This window comes from Podarcis bocagei (genome assembly GCF_964188305.1).
Source record: "Podarcis bocagei genome assembly, chromosome: 4".
NCBI classification, from domain to species: domain Eukaryota; kingdom Metazoa; phylum Chordata; class Lepidosauria; order Squamata; family Lacertidae; genus Podarcis; species Podarcis bocagei.
In genome coordinates, this window is record NC_138128.1 from 57196436 (window position 1) to 57214343 (window position 17908).

A 17908-nucleotide genomic window follows, 5' to 3' on the forward strand; every position below is an offset into this window, starting at 1 on the left:
GGAGCACGGCCTTCTTGGGACCTGTAGTCCTTCACCGATTTCAACCCCCACCCCCATCCCAAGCTCTGGCGGCGGGAACTTGGCGCATGCGCCCTGGGCTCGCGAGAGCAGGCAGTTCCTGTAGCTCACACTGAGGTAACTAATAAAGTTTCTCCTCTGAGGAGGGAAGGAGAAGAGAGAGCGAAGGGGGAGAAAAAGAGCTCCAGCGCCGAGAGGAAAAGAGGGCGGGACCGCGCCGGGGAGCGGCTGGTCCGGCTTCGTAGGGCGCTCTGCGTTCGGGGGGCTCTCGCAGGAATTTCCGCGGATTTGAGTGAGTACCGGCCGCCTGAGGGAGAGAGCAGGGCCGAAGGAAGAAGAAGCGGGGTATTAAAAACACGCACAAACGCCCCACTTCCCCGCTTAATGCCGCCGCCGGCTGAAAGGGGTCTCGCCTCGCCTGAGGAAGGGAGCCCGGCGGCGAGGCGGCCTCTGTGGGGGAAGGTAGGGGTCCGCCAGGGCGGAGGCGCCTCGGAGCAGGTCGGCGGCTGTGAGGCGAAAGACGGAGGCTTGGCCCGGCGAGGGGGCTGGGGCTGCTCTGGTGGTTCGTTGAGGTGAGCAGAGGGGGGGTGGGGGTTAAACAGGTTCCGGGGCGGAAGGTGCAGGTCTGAGGGGAGATGGGAGGGGGCGTGGGAGCCCACTGGCCACGGCGAGGCAGCCTTTGCAGAGCCTGGAAGAGGCGGCTGTGGGCTGGCAAGGCGGCATGTCCTCCTCCTCCTCCTCCTCCCAGGGCCAGGTGCTTGTTGCCCCCCTGCAGGCGAAGCTCCTTCCTGGCTGTCGTGGTGGACCTTTGGCCTCCCGAGAGTAGGGAGCTCGGTGGTGGCGGCGGCTGCTAAGCTCTCAAGGTGGCTTTGGGGTCTGCCTGGGGCAGCGCGCCCTCTTGAATGTTGAGGGTTGGGGTCGCGCTCCCTATCCGCAGGCAGGGGCATCCCGCCGGGTGTTTTAAGTAATTGGTAAATAAGAATGCTGCGGGGCAGCGTCGTGGGGTCGTTACAGTGCCTTCATCCCCTGGAAGCGTTTGGTTGGCTACTACTGTATGTGCAGTAGGGTCTGCTGGGATAGCCCAGTGGTTAGAGCGTGAGACTCTTAATCTCGGGGTTCAGGCCCCACGTTGGGCAAAATGATTTCTGCATTGCGGGGGGGGGGGTTGGACCAGAGGACTCTAGTGGTCCCTCCCAATTCTACAATTGTATGTTTCTGATTCTGTTTTTATGATCTTATGATCCAGAAAGGGCTCCTCTTGGTAGATATTTCTTTCTTTGTTTGTTTTTGGGGTGGGAAGTGCGGGTGGGGAGAGCAGCTGGCCTAGTTGCTGTGCCCTAGGAACTGCAAAGGGGACAGGATATGGTGTGTGTCGTTTGTATGTAGCATTGGATGTGCTCATGTTGAAACTGGCATGCTGAGGAGCTGAAGGATTGGTGTCATGAGGGCGTCTGCGATTACCTCTTTGAAATGGATTTTCAGGAAAGGCTGCCCTCTGCTTTTGCTTAGCTCTGCAGCATGTAGCATTTTCTCTTAAATGCCTGCCTACTCTTTGACTAGGACTCCCAAAGTGACTTTTTACCCTGGGGAAAACTTGGCAGCTCATGGTATAATTAACCTGGTAAGTGTTTGAGACTATGCAACATCCCCAGCGGTCAGGGGTTGATCTTGTTACCAAGTAATTTTTGTTACTTCAGTATTCTGAGTGTGACGCTGTGGAGACTCAGATCTTATCGGTCTCGAGAATTATAGAGTGATTTGGGTTGTGGTTGAATGCTGTGCTTTTGTAAAGGATGGGTGCATGAATGCTGACAAATGTTTTCAGTGGGTTTGCGGAGTTATGCCTTTGTGTATGATGCAAACTGGAATTTTGAAGCAGCAGCTTAAAGGCAATTAGAAGAGATACTTTAATTAAAACCTTATTTGCTTTAAGTGTTGTATTTCCTTTTTGATGACTTCAAAAGCCTGCTAATACTGGGATTTCTAGCTTCATTAATATCTGTAAAGGGTTCAAAGTTCCTTATCTAGCAGTTTTGGTTTGCCAAACTTTATTTTCACTTTATCATCACAGGATAGTAATGCTTTCTGAGAAATTTGGAGATGTATATATTTTCTGTGTGCATTTATAATTCACTCTTTACAATAGTCTCAGGATGGAGAATACACATACACTAAAACCAACAATTAATAATATAAACTAAACGTAAAATTATAACATGGGTATATTACATGGGGAGGTTTGTACATAGATATTCCTGAAGTATCTTCTTCAAAGAAAGCGTTAATGTAATTATTGAGATTTTGACTTTTGGGGGGGCAGGGGCAGGGGGAGGGGGATGGATTGAGAATATTCTCCAGCCGTTGATGTGCTGGAATATGCATATCTGGGGTATCTAGATTTATAAGGGTAAAGGGACCCCTGACCATTAGGTCCAGTCGTGACCGACTCTGGGGTTGCTGCGCTCATCTTGTTTTATTGGCCGAGAGAGCCGGCGTACAGCTTCCGGGTCATGTGGCCAGCGACTAAGCCGCTTCTGGTGAACCAGAGCAGTGCACGGAAATGCTGTTTAGCTTCCTGCCAGAGCAGTACCTATTGATCTACTTGCACTTTGACGTGCTTTCGAACTGCTAGGTTGGCAGGAGCAGGGACCGAGCAATGGGAGCTCACCCCGTCACAGGGATTCGAACCGCCGACCTTCTGATTGGCAAGTCCTAGGCTCTGTGGTTTAACCCACAGCGCCACCTGCGTCCCTTATCTAGATTGATACTTAGGCCTAACTTGCAATATGTGTCTATGCCAGTGGCCAATCCCCCTCTTGTGCCGTTTGATGGTTGAGTTGGAATTAGTAGCATTCTCACATTCTGAAATAGCATAGCTTAATAAGAGTACAGATAACCACAATAAAAAAATACATTTACAACTGCTCTCATATATAGGCTCTAGAATCAATGAGGCATTTTCTAGTCTTCAGGAGATTATGTAGTCATTAACATTTATAATGCAGTCTATGCAATCACCTATTTTAAGTGCCTAATATCAACATAACACGCTGTGTCAGGGTGGGAATTCCCTTTCAGTCTGAGGACCATAGTTCGTTCTTAGCAACCATCTGGAGGTCAGATGCCAATGCCGAGCATGGCCGGGGCAAAGTGGGCATGGCAGTGAATGTAACGTTTACCTTTGTACAGCCTTCTAGTTTCTACACACATTCCCCTCTCCAATTATTAGAGTTCATGGGCACATTGTGGTGAGACAAAAACACTAAAGGAAGATATGAAGCAGGGCCAGTGAGGAGTGTGGTTGGGAAGGAAGTGTGGCTTGGGGAGAATCCCAAGGGCTAGAGGGCCTTATCAGCCTCCTGAGAATGAGGTTCCCCACTCCTGCATAATATTGTACCAGTTATTAAGTACTGTATACATATTTTTAATGTATGTGTTATACTCAGTGCTTTTTTTCTAAAAAATGTTTAGGGGTACTCTCATTTTCCTACTCATATTGAAATACTGCCCCTCAATGAGGCCAAACTTAGATTCACAAAATGTTTACCTGCGTACCCCCAGAAAAAAAGCACTGGTTATACTGAGGAGAATTTAAAATGTGGCAAAATTGCTTAGTTGCCAAACCAGATGTTAAGCTGATGTGGAGGGAACTACTAACATGAGTACAACTTTTTCTTATATGAATTGCTTTCCATTTAAGCTAGTGATTTCCAGAGATAGTATTTTGACCATCAAAGATATAATTCACAGGGGTATGTAAGGTCCAGATTTTGTTCATGCAACTTGTTGAAGTAGTAGAAATTGTGTCCCTGCTGCAAGGAAGTTCATGAAGTTTTGCAACTTGCAGAAGTAGGGCCTGTAGGCAACAATGTGTTAGTTGAAAGGGTACCTGTATTAATGGAATGATTAATTAATTGCTTCCTGGGGGAAAAGGTTCTTCTCCTAATACTTTAATTTCACATCCTCACCCATATTCACAGAATCAATGAATGTATATTTCGCCAATCAATTAATGGTTTCGCCAATCAATTAATGGTTGCAAAAGTTCTGTTTCCATCCCCTTTTCTTTCAGATGGTATGTTTCTACAAAACAACTCTTCAGTTGTTTCAGTAACTCAGTATTTCACTAAGACTGACAGAGTCTTCTCTAGTGTGCTTTAGTAAAGGCACTGCAGTTGGCCTTGCAGTGAATGTAGTAATCAATATGTCTATGATCATGTGTGACATCTAATCTGGAAATCAGCAGCTTGGATAAAACACTAAAGGCTAGTTTTCACCGTTTCATGCTTTGTGGTGTGATGGTGCAGTTGTTTCAGTGTTGAACCAGTGCTTCTCATAGGCATATGTTGGGCTACTGTGGGTACAGGATTTTGGACTAGATGGGCCACTGGCTTGATGCAACAGACTCTTCTTATGTTTCTGTGCATAAGTATGTTTTCTTCCCATTTAGTTGTTAACCCAGGAGATTTAGACAGTGCTTGTATGTATAGAGCTTTTGGCATGCTGCAGCAACTGTAGCTATGGTTTCTACTCAATTGCTATAAGGAGAAAGTGGATTTCTGTGGAGGACTATCCTGTAAAAACACATCAAATAACCAAGGAAGGAATTTATATACTTCATTACAAAGAATAGGACAGTGATGATGGAAAGATACAAAGGCTGTGACTGATACATAAATACTGATATATATATAGCACCTCCTCCCTTTATCGCTGAATTGCAGAAATAGTATTTAGATAAAAGGCCTTGTTCACAACACTTGTACTCAATTTTCAGTTTTGCAGGAATGGACAATCCACTTAATATTTTAATGTGTGAGCATCTTTCGGCCTGGAAATGAATTGGCAATCAGTGCTGCTGTTTTTTTGTTTGTTTTGAAAGGGGTTATGTGAATTCTAAATGGAGCTCCAGACAGTAATGTGGATGCTGCGGTCTGGACTAATTGAAATTTCAGTCTTTTTCAAAAGCAGCTCTATGTCAGAGTGCATAACAATAACCCAGTCTGGAAGTTATCAGAGCATGTTGATCAGCTACCTGTAGTTGGAGATAGGCATTCCTAGTCACTGAGGCTACCTGAACATCCAGTGACAATGTTGGCTGTAGGAGTGCCCCCAAGCTATGGACCAGCTCCTTCCAGGAAATTTCAAGCCAGTCCAGAACAGGTGGTCTCCCCATATGTAAGATTTGAGAAACTGGAACACATAAGTCTTATAAGGATTCAGCTTACTGGTCCACATGGTGCATACAACTAAAGTACAGAAGACTGGTTCCGACAGCCATCAGGTTTCAAGCATGCTGTCTTGTATATGACTATTTTCAGTGCAGGCAGAAATCCCATTATGGAGACAGTTATGCGATAAGGATTTCATTATGAACTGAATTATATGGTAGTTTGATTTTTATAAACCTGTACTTTACCATGCATTTCCTGCTATTGGAATATGAAACAGGGTTTCTTTTGTTTTAAAGGAAGGAAGTTAGTGTTGGTGCTTTTAAAAGGAGATATACTTCCTTAAGGAAGATGCAGAAACATCAGGGCTGTGTAGGTGTCTAATTTTTCAAAGACCAATATACAATCAAGGCATTTCATGGAGAGAGTAAGAATTTACAGTGGTTCTGACAGTTTAAGCTCCAGACAGCTTCAGAAAATTGTCGACTTGATGCATTTTCCTCAGGTCTAAAATAAATGTATTTGGCTAATCTATGTGAAATGCCTATTGTTTGAGGGAAATAGTTTAGTTCGTAATACTTAAGTCATTAGTATCTTATAGAAATAGATTTTTTCAGATTTGTCACGTTCCAATATGTTCTTCTTAATCTTCTGATTTAGTCTTCTGTTAGTTTAATTATTTTTAGTGTATTTTAATTTGTTTATTTGTTTTTATGTTGCTCATCATCTTGAGGATCCTTGTTGGGTAAAAAGGCAAGATATAAATAAATGCCTTTGATGTATTGACAAGAATTAGAGTGGAAAAATTCCAAGTATTTGGATGACTAGGATCCTAAAAATTGGGGCTGATGTCTAGAGTGGCTGGGGAAACCCAGCCAGATGGGTGGGGTATAAATATATTATTATTATTCTTATTGAAATAGGGAGCATTTTCTCTCCTAAGATATTCAGGGTGTGACTTTTATGACAGAGATCCATTGGTAGCAGGTTCAATTTTATTGACACTGGGTGATATTTAGCTAGATAATGGATCAGAATAGGTGCATTGAAATCAATAGACTGAAGTTATTCAATTTGAACAGTGGGTCTTCTGTGGGTATGACTAATGTTGAATATTGTCCCACTCTAAAATGGTATTTTAAGCATTTGAAAACTAGGCATAGTGCATATCTTCAGACGCTTATGTAGGCTAACGTCCATAGTTATTTAGCTTTTCCTTGTACTGTGTTCCCTTTGGACAGTTTTCATCTTTGCATCTCTTTAGCCTTTCGAATTCAAAATCCTTCTTGAATGTAGTGCCAAAAATCAAATGGTGTCTTTTAAACACAGGTTACAACCCCACACAGAGTTAAGTGTGCTCAAACCCGTCCTGTCCCCCCATGGGCACTTAATTCTGTATTGATACAGAAGTTGGACCAATGAAAAGTTCATTTAGACTTGTGAAGTGTGTCAGTTGCTTAGTCAATCTACTCATCTAGTGAAATGTTTTGTGAAGCCAAGAATGCTGCTATTTATGCAGTGAGCATTTTCTATTAGCACCACTATGTTTTCAGATAGCAAAGACAAAAGTGAATGGCCCTTGATCCGAAGCTACAGAAGTATGTGGTGTGATATGTCTATATACCACATGCACACACACCCTTTGTCTATCTTCATTTAGAAACAGATGCCCGCTTGTCTGCTTTGTAACAACATTTAAAACTAACACCTGTTTTTTAAATAGTGGCTATGTGTTTCTTCACTAAATTGAAAACCAAGTGTGTGTTTAGACTATCCTTGTGGCTTCAAACAAAAGCTAGTGAGAATTGTTTTCCCCTCTTTTATTACTGACACTTGCATAACCTAGTGATATATAATAATTAGTAGCTTGTCTTTATGGACATGCATTACAATACTAATAAAATAATTTTAAATATTTCATCACCATAAGACATGATTGCCCTATATTTGATCCATCAGGTGGTTAACCCTGGTTATAGTATTACTTAATATGCCTTTTGTGGTATGTTAGCTCCCTAGTGTATGTAGCATTGGACTTTTGTGTCATAGCATTGTATTGTATTTAGAAGAAGAAGAAGAAGAGTTTGGATTTGATATCCCGCCTTTCACTACCTTTTAAGGAGTCTCAAAGCGGCTAACAATCTCCTTTCCCTTCCTCCCCCACAACAAACACTCTGTGAGGTGAGTGAGGCTGAGAGATTTCAGAGAAGTGTGACTAGCCCAAGGTCACCCAGCAGCTGCATGTGGAGGAGCGGAGACGCGAACCCAGTTCACCAGATTACGAGACTACCGCTCTTAACCACTACACCACGTTTGCTTCCCACTAAGCAGGACTTTGAGTTTTGCATCAAGCCAGTCTGGATCTAAAATAAATTATGCTAATTGAATTTGGATGTGTTTATTTACTGTGTTAATTTTAGTTTACAGAATTCAGTTTGTCAGACAGTTTGAAATTATTTGAACAGTACTGAGTGTGCACGGGCCAAAGTGTTATGGAAATGGAAAAACAGCCTACTTTGGGATGGGTTGTGATGGGAGGTAGATTAAATGTTGAAAATCACTTAACTTTTCATCTGTCTTTTTGTGAAACCAAAGGAGTGGTTGGAAGAGCAGTGAACATAGATGAGCTACTGTTGTGGCTTTGGACTTGTTGCTGAAAGCTTGAATTCTGTTCTTCCAACCTTTGCAAGAGTGCACAGATCCAGAAGTGCACTTTTGATGTTAATATACTTGCATATACTGTGTTGGCCCTCAAAAGTTAAGTGGCAGGAATGTAGCTTCTGCAAAAGATTAGCAATAATTCCAGACTCAGCTCTTTGTGATAGAAATCATGCTACAGTTATTACTCCTCCTAGTTCTTATCAGCTTGGGAGGGTAATGTGCATTTTGCTTTGCATCTTCCTTAGAAGTGGCCAAGCAGGAAGCACATTGTGACTCATAACTGTCTTGAACATTGGCAGAAGGTGATAATATAGTAGCAGAAGGGATAAAAACTAATTTTGAATTTAAAAACTAAAGCAGATTCTTTTAAAAAAAAACAAGTAAGTAAAAGCCTGGCTAAACAGAAGTGAGGAACCTATGGCCATTCAGATATTCTTCTGGAAAATATCCTCCAGTATCTTACCAGGATCATTCACAGGGTGATCTTTAAGAGAACTTATAGAATTTAGTTACCTGACCTATGCAATTTGTTCAGCTCTCAGATTATGAATCTTAACGACTTTTCAAGGATATATAGTGCTCATCTCATGGAAAAAATTCTTAGCTCAGTAATTTCTTGAAAGTTCTACACATAGTAAATTCACATGTTTTCTCAGAAGTCTACTGTTCTTTGTTGCTACTAGATAAATGTGCATTAACCATTAAATAATTAGGATTTTAGCATTAGCTTTCAGTTAGTGATAGGCCTTAAAATCCTTAAATGTGTATTGAAAACTAAATAGAAATCTAAGTTTATGTAACTTAGATGTGCTGCGGAATTATATGACTAAACATTTTTTAGTTATGTTCCTAGGTTGTGTTTGTTTTGTTACGTTATAGCCGCCACTTTACATGCATTCTTATTAAGAAAATGTATGACCTATAACATGGGAAATTTGGTTTAAATCAGTTCTTTTTTTAAAAAATTGGCTGTTCTTAAGACTGAAGTTCTTCTAACTTCCCAGATCTTGTGTATGGGATATACGGTCAAATCTCAGCTCCCGGACCTCTCCATTTTGGAACGCTTTGGCTCCTGAACACCAAAAACCCGGAAGTAAATGCTCCAGTTTACAAACATCTGTCACAGCTTCCGCTTGAGTGCAGGAAGATCTTGAAGTCAATCAGAAGCTGTGCCACGGTTGTCGAACATTTTGGAAGCCAAACAGACTTCTGAAATGGATTATGTTCGACAACCGAGGTTTTGACTGTACTTCCTAGTCAGCACATTAATACTGAGCCCTTGAGATCTATGTAACTATGTTTTGGCTTCAGTAAATGGCAGCAGAAGAAACTTGACTATGCTGTTGTGAGGGCTGGATAAATCTGGGGTATCTGGTAATTACATACACCACCCAAAATAAAGGCCGTAGAAGTCTGGCCCTGAGTAATAAAAATAAAAACTAACTTTTTTCTGGGCCACAAAGCTATAGATTTTATACAGAGAATATTAGCTAGTATATGACCCTGGCTAATTTGACAGAATTCCCAAACGTAGGTATGATGCCTTGCTTCATATTGGAGTGAAAATAAAACTAGCTCAAATTTTTGGCTGCTTAGATGTGGTATAGGTAGTAAAGGAAACCTGTCAGATATTAACCTTAGAATCTAATGGCTGAATATGTGTCCATACTTGTTTTGTCCTAGAAAATCTGGAGTATGCAAAGTATTTGTTGGTTATCCTTATACCAATACGCTCTCTTTCTCTCTCTTCCTGCTTGTTCTCAATAACATTGTTTCTGTCTATGGCTCCAAGGCATTGTGGTGAAATATTGTAACATGTTCTGACAAATGGTATAATTATAACTCCACAGTCCACTGCATTCAGGAATGAGTGGTGTTAAGACATCTCAAAAGTTTAAATATAGTTCATATTGTCTGTGAGATTATATATCCTCATTTGCATCATTGTTTAAATATTTTTATTAACTTGCTACATGTATACTTTCTCACTTTTAAAGAAATGATACAAGAGCTTAGTAATGAGTTATTAAATCAAAATACAATTGGCATGAACACACATTTAAAATGGATACCATCTTTCATGAAATATTTCAGGCAATATAAACATTTTGTATTTGGACTGAGAGCCATACATTTTTGTAGAGCCAAATGTGGAGAGCAGTGTTAGAAACTCAGATATATAATCTAATTGTCATAAACCAAGGTTACGGTTGCCACAATGGAATGTCTCAGCACCTTTTATTTTTGCAATGGAGATTAATACAATTATGATTATTGATTTCTATACTGTTTTATATTTTAAAGAACAAATCTCAAAGCTGTTTACAGCACATTAAAGCATCAGATAAAACAATCCAGAATAAAACAAATTGAAGCTTCAAGGAAAATATTTCAGATCGTTCTGTAAGTGACATTTTGATTTCCCCAGTTGCCAGCCTGGCATCCAGAGATCTCCACGTGGTTGGAATTGGATCCGTACCCATCACAAAATACACCTGGGGCTTGGCTAATTTCTAACACTGGTGGAGAGTTGCATTGCCCTAATTTGTGGTGCCCTTAGGCTGTTGAGATTTACTCTGTTTTTTAGTTTATCAACAAGCTTAATAGAAGTGCCAGTTGTCCGTATCAACTAGGATAACATGTGGAGAGATCCATTGTGGCCAAATCTGCAGTATGTTTGCCTTAAGCTTCAGTCATTTGCTTGAAAGCAAGTTGTACCAAGACTTGCCCAATTAAGTCTGTGTGGTTTTTTTATTTATTACATTTATATACCATCTTTTTCTTCGCAGGAGCTCAAGGTGGTGTACATGGTTCTCCTCTCCATTTCACCCTCACAACAACCCTGTGAGGTAGCTTAGACTAAGGGATGGTGGCTGGCCCAAGGTCAACCAGTCAGTTTCATGGCTGTGTGGGGATTTGAACCATGGTCTTCCAGGTCATAGCTCAACACTTAGACTGAGCCTATAATATTCTTTATAATATTGTAACAGTTATTTTTCAAAAAAAAAAATGCTGTATCTTTGCCAGAAGGGCTCACTTAGCACAATTATGCTTAATTGAAAGCTTAGAGGATAAGAAGGCCAAACAAACAATAATTAAAAGTAATCAAGCATGCAAATATGTTACCCTCATTTCCTTATCCCTAATTCACCTGCCTCACCTCTTCCTTCCTCTCCAGTATTATTTATTTATTAGTATTCATCCCCTTTGTATGAGGTTTAAAAGTCCAAAAAATAATAAAATAAATTGAATATAGAAACTTCATATAACACTCACATGCAACACATTGCCGGTGAACCAAGTCTGCAACTGCTCTTGTGGAAAAGGTTTAAACCCCAGCATATTTTTTGAAAGAATGATTTAGCACAATTATATCTTAATAATTAATATATTCTAGAAACTGAATAAATCCACTATTGTTGTTTTATATACCTTGGTTGAAAGGGTCTTGGTAGCACTTGAAGCATGCAATTCTAATTATGTGAAGACTGTAAGTTTTAACATTATTCAGGCTTCTGAGTGTAATACCGTATTGGCCTGAATATAAGCCTCACTTTCCCCCCAAATTCTGACCAGGAAAAGTTAAAGTGTGGCTAATATTCGTGACCTTACGGTATGCAGCCAGGAGCACTGGGCAAAGAGCACCAGAAGTGCGGCAAAGGTGCGCCTGCCCTGCGCATAGTCCCCCATCCTCTCCCCCAAGGCCAGGAAGGGAGATAGCGAGGAAGCGGAAAGGCAGCCAGCAGTGCAGTGCAGGCCCCCCCCCCCCGGCCAAGAGCAGCGAGGAATGGAGCAGCTTATATTCGGGTATTTTTTATTTCTCTCTCTCCCCCCCAATCAATTTTAAAGGTGTGGCTTATATTCAGGTGTAGCTTATATTCGGGCCAATATGGAAATATTATCAAGTATCACATCTATTTTGGAATCTCTTGCTGTGCTCTCATGAAAAACAGTGTTTGGGGCAATGTTTAGTGAATTACAATGTTATTTTGTTTTTTATAAAGTTCTGTGAGGATTCCCCTCCCCGCTTGCTTATTTAAGTATCACCTTTTCCTAAAATAAGCTATGAAAGTACGTTAGATGAAACTAGTAATGAAACAGTATTGATTAAGTGCAGCTAGTAAAGCAAACATTTGCTACTCTTTGTTTTGCAGTGTAATGTCCAAATTCAGAAATGCCTTATGTGGATCGTCAAAATCGTATTTGTGGTTTTCTAGACATTGAAGAAAATGAAAATAGTGGAAAGTTTTTGCGGAGATACTTCATATTGGACACAAGAGAAGATAATTTGGTATGGTACATGGATAATCCACAGGTAAAAACATTTTAGGATACTTTTAAATGTGTGTGCTTTTTAATAATATGAGATTGAATTGAGCTGGAAGATTTCAAGGAAAAATTCTGCAAGTATTGACTTGCCTTTCAACTTTGTGCAGATACATATTCTGTTAAATTCTCATTTTGCCCTGTGATTCCATCTTCATGGGTCAAATGATTTACCATTTGAAATTTGGATACCTTGGGCTACGGTCCTAGACACATTTGTTTGAAGATAAAACTGAGACCCAAATAATTGAGGTGTGAAGACTGTGACTGAATGCTGATGGTCAGCAGGTGGCAGGTTCTGGGCTAAATTTGTACCTGAGGTTTGTCATCCAGTCCGCGGTTGACATCCAAGAGACAAAAGGTGGAATGGGAAGTAGACTTGTTTATAGATCTTGGCAAGCATTTCAGTGGTGGTGCTTTGGCCACCCAACCCCAACTTCCTTTTCAGAGTGGCTCTTGGGCAGTTGTTTGACTAGGTTTATAGGCTGTACAGTGGTACCTCGGGTTACAGACGCTTCAGGTTACAGACTCCGCTAACCCAGAAATAGTACCTTGGGTTAAGAACTTTGCTTCAGGATGAGGACAGAAATCACGCGGTGGCGGTGCAGCGGCAGCCCCCATTAGCTAAAATGGTATCGCAGGTTAAGAACAGTTTCAGGTTAAGAACGGACCTCCAGAACAAATTAAGTTCTTAACCCAAGATACCACTGTAATCTAGAAAAGAAAGACAACTTTGTTGGTATTGTCAGGATTTTCACACTTCTAGTTTTCAACTTCAAACTTACTTGAAAATAAAGAATTGGCTGGCTCAGTGCCAGATGGTGTCTGGGTGAAAACAAAGGAAGTTTACCTGGTTACTTAGGTACATTTGACATGTGTCAATTTAAGGGCTGAGCCATTGTGCCAATTTTGTAAGAATCTTTGGATTTTACTGGATTCAATCAGAATAAAAGAGTTATTAACCATATTGAGCCCCATGAGAAAACTCATGGAAATCAGTGGAGCACTTCTGCAAAAGATGCAAAATACCATTTGGTCCTAAATTTGAGACACCTGATTTATGTGGCAACAGTACTTCGATTTGGGTGTGTGTTAGTGTGTATATGAATCACAGCACCTGAAATACATTGTAATAATCAAGAGCCAGTCAGAGACTAGTTTTGCTAAGGCTAAGCCTTTAAACTGATGCTAGCAAGCTGTTTTAGTGTAGGAGTTTATTTTAAAATAACAAAACACAATGGTAGCAGCATTCTGTTACACAGAAGGTGCTGCTGGGCTGGATAATTACGTTATAGAGATTTCTACCCCACCCTTCAGACAGGTTGCCAGGATTATTTTCAAATTAGAGAAATTAGCAAAATCTAGAAAGGGTAAAAGCATCAGCCAGAAGAAAAACCTGCTTAAATTAAAAATAAAATAAGCTAAAATATAGGAGGTGGAATGTTCAGATTCATGAAACAAGTGCAATTAAGGAAGTTGTTTCCAAAAACAAGCAGGATTAAGCTGGCTGGCGTAATTGGGTATAAACAGAGGGAAGAATGAAAAAGCAATTGCAATTACTAGTTCTTAGAATATTTTGTTCTATGTGGATTTCAAGCTTTTGAACAAAGCCTCAGAGCTTTTCTGAAAGCTGTATTTGGTGTGCATGTCTACTTGCTAGTAGGCCTGGGCGATGTATCAATACATCATCCAGGATTGGTTTGAGGACCAGAACATGATGGTGCCTTCACCCAGCAGTATATCATGGGTGGAACTTGCCTGCCGCCCAGCTCCTTACCTTCCTTCTCCAGCTGCCTCTTTTGTCCCTGTGCCAGGTGCTGACAGTGGTAGGAGTGGTGGCGGTTTCACCCCAGCACCTCATGGGACTGGGGCCAATGCTCCTCCCTCCGTGTTGGAGGGAGATCTTTCTAATAAAGATCAAATAGATAAGAACATTTTAGAAAAATATTCTATCTTTTGAATGGTTTATTTTTTTTTTAATGTGATGGTTTGAAAATTTGGGCATATATTGTCTTAATTGATACCACTGCACAATAAAGTAAAAACTATTTTCTTGACTACAGAACCTTCCCTCTGGATCTCCGCCAGTTGGAGCCATTAAACTTACCTACATTTCAAAGGTATGTATGTGTTCCTCTAAAGATTGAATTTCCAAATTCATAACACACTTTGAAAGGAATTGAGATGTGAGTAACTTCTTTAAGATGTAGCTAGTAAATATGTGTCTTGATTTTGGCTATTCTGAGAACATTGGAAAGGAAGAATGCAAAGTCAGAATTCTGAAACTAGTTGCAGTCCTTTATGCTCACAATAATTTTTATTACTACAAATCAACATTTTATCTGATTGGGTAGTGTTTCTACACGTGCATGTGACATGTTGAGCCCATTTTTATTTATGGTTTCTGAACAAGCCAATAAACCCCTGTTTATAGTTGGCTTGTTTTGGTGAACTATAGTAAAAACTACATGGGTTTTCAAGATATTGATGTACTGCCAATCAGTTGTTCTAAAGTCTGCTGCTGCTTTTCTCCTTGCAGCCACTCCAGAGGAGAGTGGAGTCCATGAGCCTATGAGTCTTAGGCTCAGTCATGTAGGACTAGGTCATAGTTTATTGTTAATGTCTGAATTCAGCCACAGTATTTTCTCTGAAAGTAAATAATGTAGATGAAAGCTTCTTAAATTGTCTCCTGGAGTATGAGTGAAACTAGTGTGATGGGAAGAGAATGCAGAGTGTGTGGACAGCCTTGATATAATTGTGTTTTGAGTATTTGTATCCCACAGTCAGACTATTTATAATCTTATTTACTTTGGGGGTGGGGTTCTTTGTGGAAAAGACCTCAGTACACAAAACAAGCATTTAATGTTTGTTTTTAGTCTCTGATATATCTTCTATACCATATTTTTCGCTCTATAACATGCACCTGACCATAACACGCACATTGTTTTTAGAGGAGGAAAACAAGGGGGGGGGGAATTCTGAATGAAACAGTGGATGTATCATTTTTGTGCCTCATGCTGTGGCCACAGACATGTGATCTGATGGTGAGTTTGGGGTAGCCCAATGCAAAAATCCTGAGAATCCCTGTGGATCTGTGCTTTGTAACCACGTTTTTGCACCATTGCAGCCCCAGGCAACAGTGGGTGCGTGATTTTTTTGGTGCAGGCTGTAGCCATGGACATGTAATGTGATCTGATGGTGAATTTGGGGTGACCCAATGCAAAGATCCTGAGGATCCATGTGGATCCATGCTTTGTAACCACGTTTTTGCACCATTGCAGCCCCAGGCAACAGTGGGTGCATGATTTTTTTGGTGCAGGCTGTAGCCATGGACATGTAATGTGATCTGATGGTGAATTTGGGGTGACCCAATGCAAAGATCCTGAGGATCCATGTGGATCCGTGCTTTGTAACCACGTTTTAAGTGGGGAGGGAAGGAAAAACACAGAAGGGACAAGGAGCAAGAGAGGGGTGTGCAGAGAAGCAGCTGGCTAAGTATGCAGGAGAGGGGTTTAACAGCAGGGAGGAAAGGAAGGCAAAAGTTTTTCCCCACACCTACCCAAGCCAGCCCTCTCTCTCTCTCTCTCTCTCTCTCTCTCTCTCTCTCTCTCTCCTCCCTCTCTCCCTCCCTCTCTCCCTCTCTCCCACCTGCATGTTTTCCTGCTGCCTGCGAGTCCCTAAAATGCTTCCCTGGATGCAGCAGCACCGGAGCACGGAGAGGAATTAGAAGGAATGGGGTGGGCAGTAAGACCCTGAGGCAGAATGCAGGAAAGCAACAGCTTCCTCTCTCACGGAGCTGCCTCCTCCCTGACCCTGCACGATTGGATTTTTGCCTGATTTTTGCCCCTGCGCTCGGGCCAGTGGGCTCCAGGGACCACACATTCGCTCAATAACACGCACAGACATTTCCCCTTACTTTTTAGGAGAAAAAATCTGCGTGTTATAGAGAGAAAAGAACGGTAGTTTTACAACTTGGTAAATATCCTTAGGGAAAAAAGCAGGCAATAGGGAATAAATGAATTCATTACATCTACTTCAAATCACTTATTTACTATTCAAAGGTTGTATTAATATATATGGAAGCATTTTTGCTGCATTTCAGTGCAATATTAAAAAGAAACTACCTTATGGGTAAATATTGGAAAAAATAAATTTAAATGTTGTGAAACATGAAACATTGTAATACTTAGTGCAGAAATGCCAAGTTCTTAGCTCCTTGTACATACTGGTAAGGCCTTTACTCTAAAGATCTCCGATACCCTTGCTTCCAGCCTGTTTTGGATTTCTCAGTCTTTCTCACTACACAAACTGCACAAACATTTGTCACAATACCAAGGAAGAAACCAGTATGTGAAAAATGAGTTGAAAAAAAGTTGAAAAGCCACTATCTGTTTTTTTTGGAAGTTGGGAGCTTTAATACATTAAGAAAAATGCTGATACAAAAAAGTACTTTTTTCATGTTTATATCTGTGCCTTATGTGAGCTTGTTAATTTGTTTATTATTATATTTTCATGTTTATTGTATAAACTGCTCTTTGATTTTTATGAAGAGTGGTATACAAATGAAATAATAATAAATGCCATTTTTTCAGTCATATCAGTAAGCCCACAAAATTACTTGCCTGCAAAGTTTTTTACTAGCCTGCTAAGGAAGCAGAAGAAAGGAAGTCCTATGCTTGGTGGGCAGCATGGCAACACAGGCTACTAGCCTCTTTGCCGATCAGTAAAGAAAATTGCCCCCCCCCCCCAATCTGCCATGCTAGGATTGATATGTTAAAGTAAAGAATAAGTTCAGTTTGGATAATATTACATGTGTTTCCATTCTTTGCAGGCCCCACCCTTTGCATGTTACCTTTACCACAGAAATACTCCATTTCTAGAGTCCTTTGTAGAGATGACATAGCTCACTGGTGTTTTATGTGGATCTGTGTACTAGTGTAATGTGTGTTTGTAATCAACACACAAATCAAGGTGTATTGTAAGGAATTTTTATGTTGTACATGATAATTTTTATTATGGTAATGCATATAACTGTCATTTTTTTTAGGTTAGTGATGCAACTAAACTGAGGCCAAAGGCAGAATTCTGCTTTGGTAAGTTGTAGTAGACTGCATAAATGTTGTTGTGGTTAACTGCAATCAGGATATGTTCTGCCCATTTCTTATCAAATGCAAGTGGAAATATCTATTTGGAATTCAAGTTAATTCATTTTAAAGGTTTCCTTCTAATTTAAAGAAGAAAAGTTATTCCTTTTTATAGATTAGATATTGACAGTATCTAAATTAGCAAAATTGTTGATCATACAGCAACAAGTGGCAGTTACCAATGGTATATTTAATAATTGGATAATTAAAACATTATTTCTGTATTTGTTTTGACAAAATTAATCAACACTTCATATGTTTATTTATTTTTTCCCCTTTCTCGTGTTGTGGACCATTATATACACTGGACTTTATACAGCAAAAACAGAAAGAACGAGAGTCATGTTTTAATACACATCGGTATTAACAATGCCTGCTAATTTGTTATTTGCAGTGAGTTTAACATGCATCTGGTGATTAAGCAAAGCCTAGATGGCCATGTTAGCATATGCAACAAATTATAAGAATGGCTGCAGGCATGGCTTCTTATGGAGCTACTGCTTGTAGTGTTGCTATAGGCTATGTCCAACTGTGGGATCCCAATAGCACTAAGTGTCTGACTATGTGGTGAGGCCATTTTTACTTATC

General features: G+C 40.5%; 1 protein-coding gene across 6 annotated transcripts in view; it reads left to right on the top strand.

The window, feature by feature from the left end:
- The window catches only part of PLEKHA1 (pleckstrin homology domain containing A1), a 39428-nt gene continuing 21520 nt past the window's right edge, over nt 1-17908 (top strand). For 4 of the 6 annotated variants that reach the window (XM_081193050.1, XM_081193048.1, XM_081193049.1 and 1 more), the window contains exons 1-4: nt 142-310; nt 12005-12165; nt 14240-14296; nt 17224-17269. In XM_081193050.1, the coding sequence (XP_081049176.1) occupies nt 12025-12165; nt 14240-14296; nt 17224-17269 (244 nt within the window). In that variant the 5' untranslated portion in view covers nt 142-310; nt 12005-12024. The other 2 variants (XM_081193046.1, XM_081193047.1) reach the window with 2 other exon arrangements.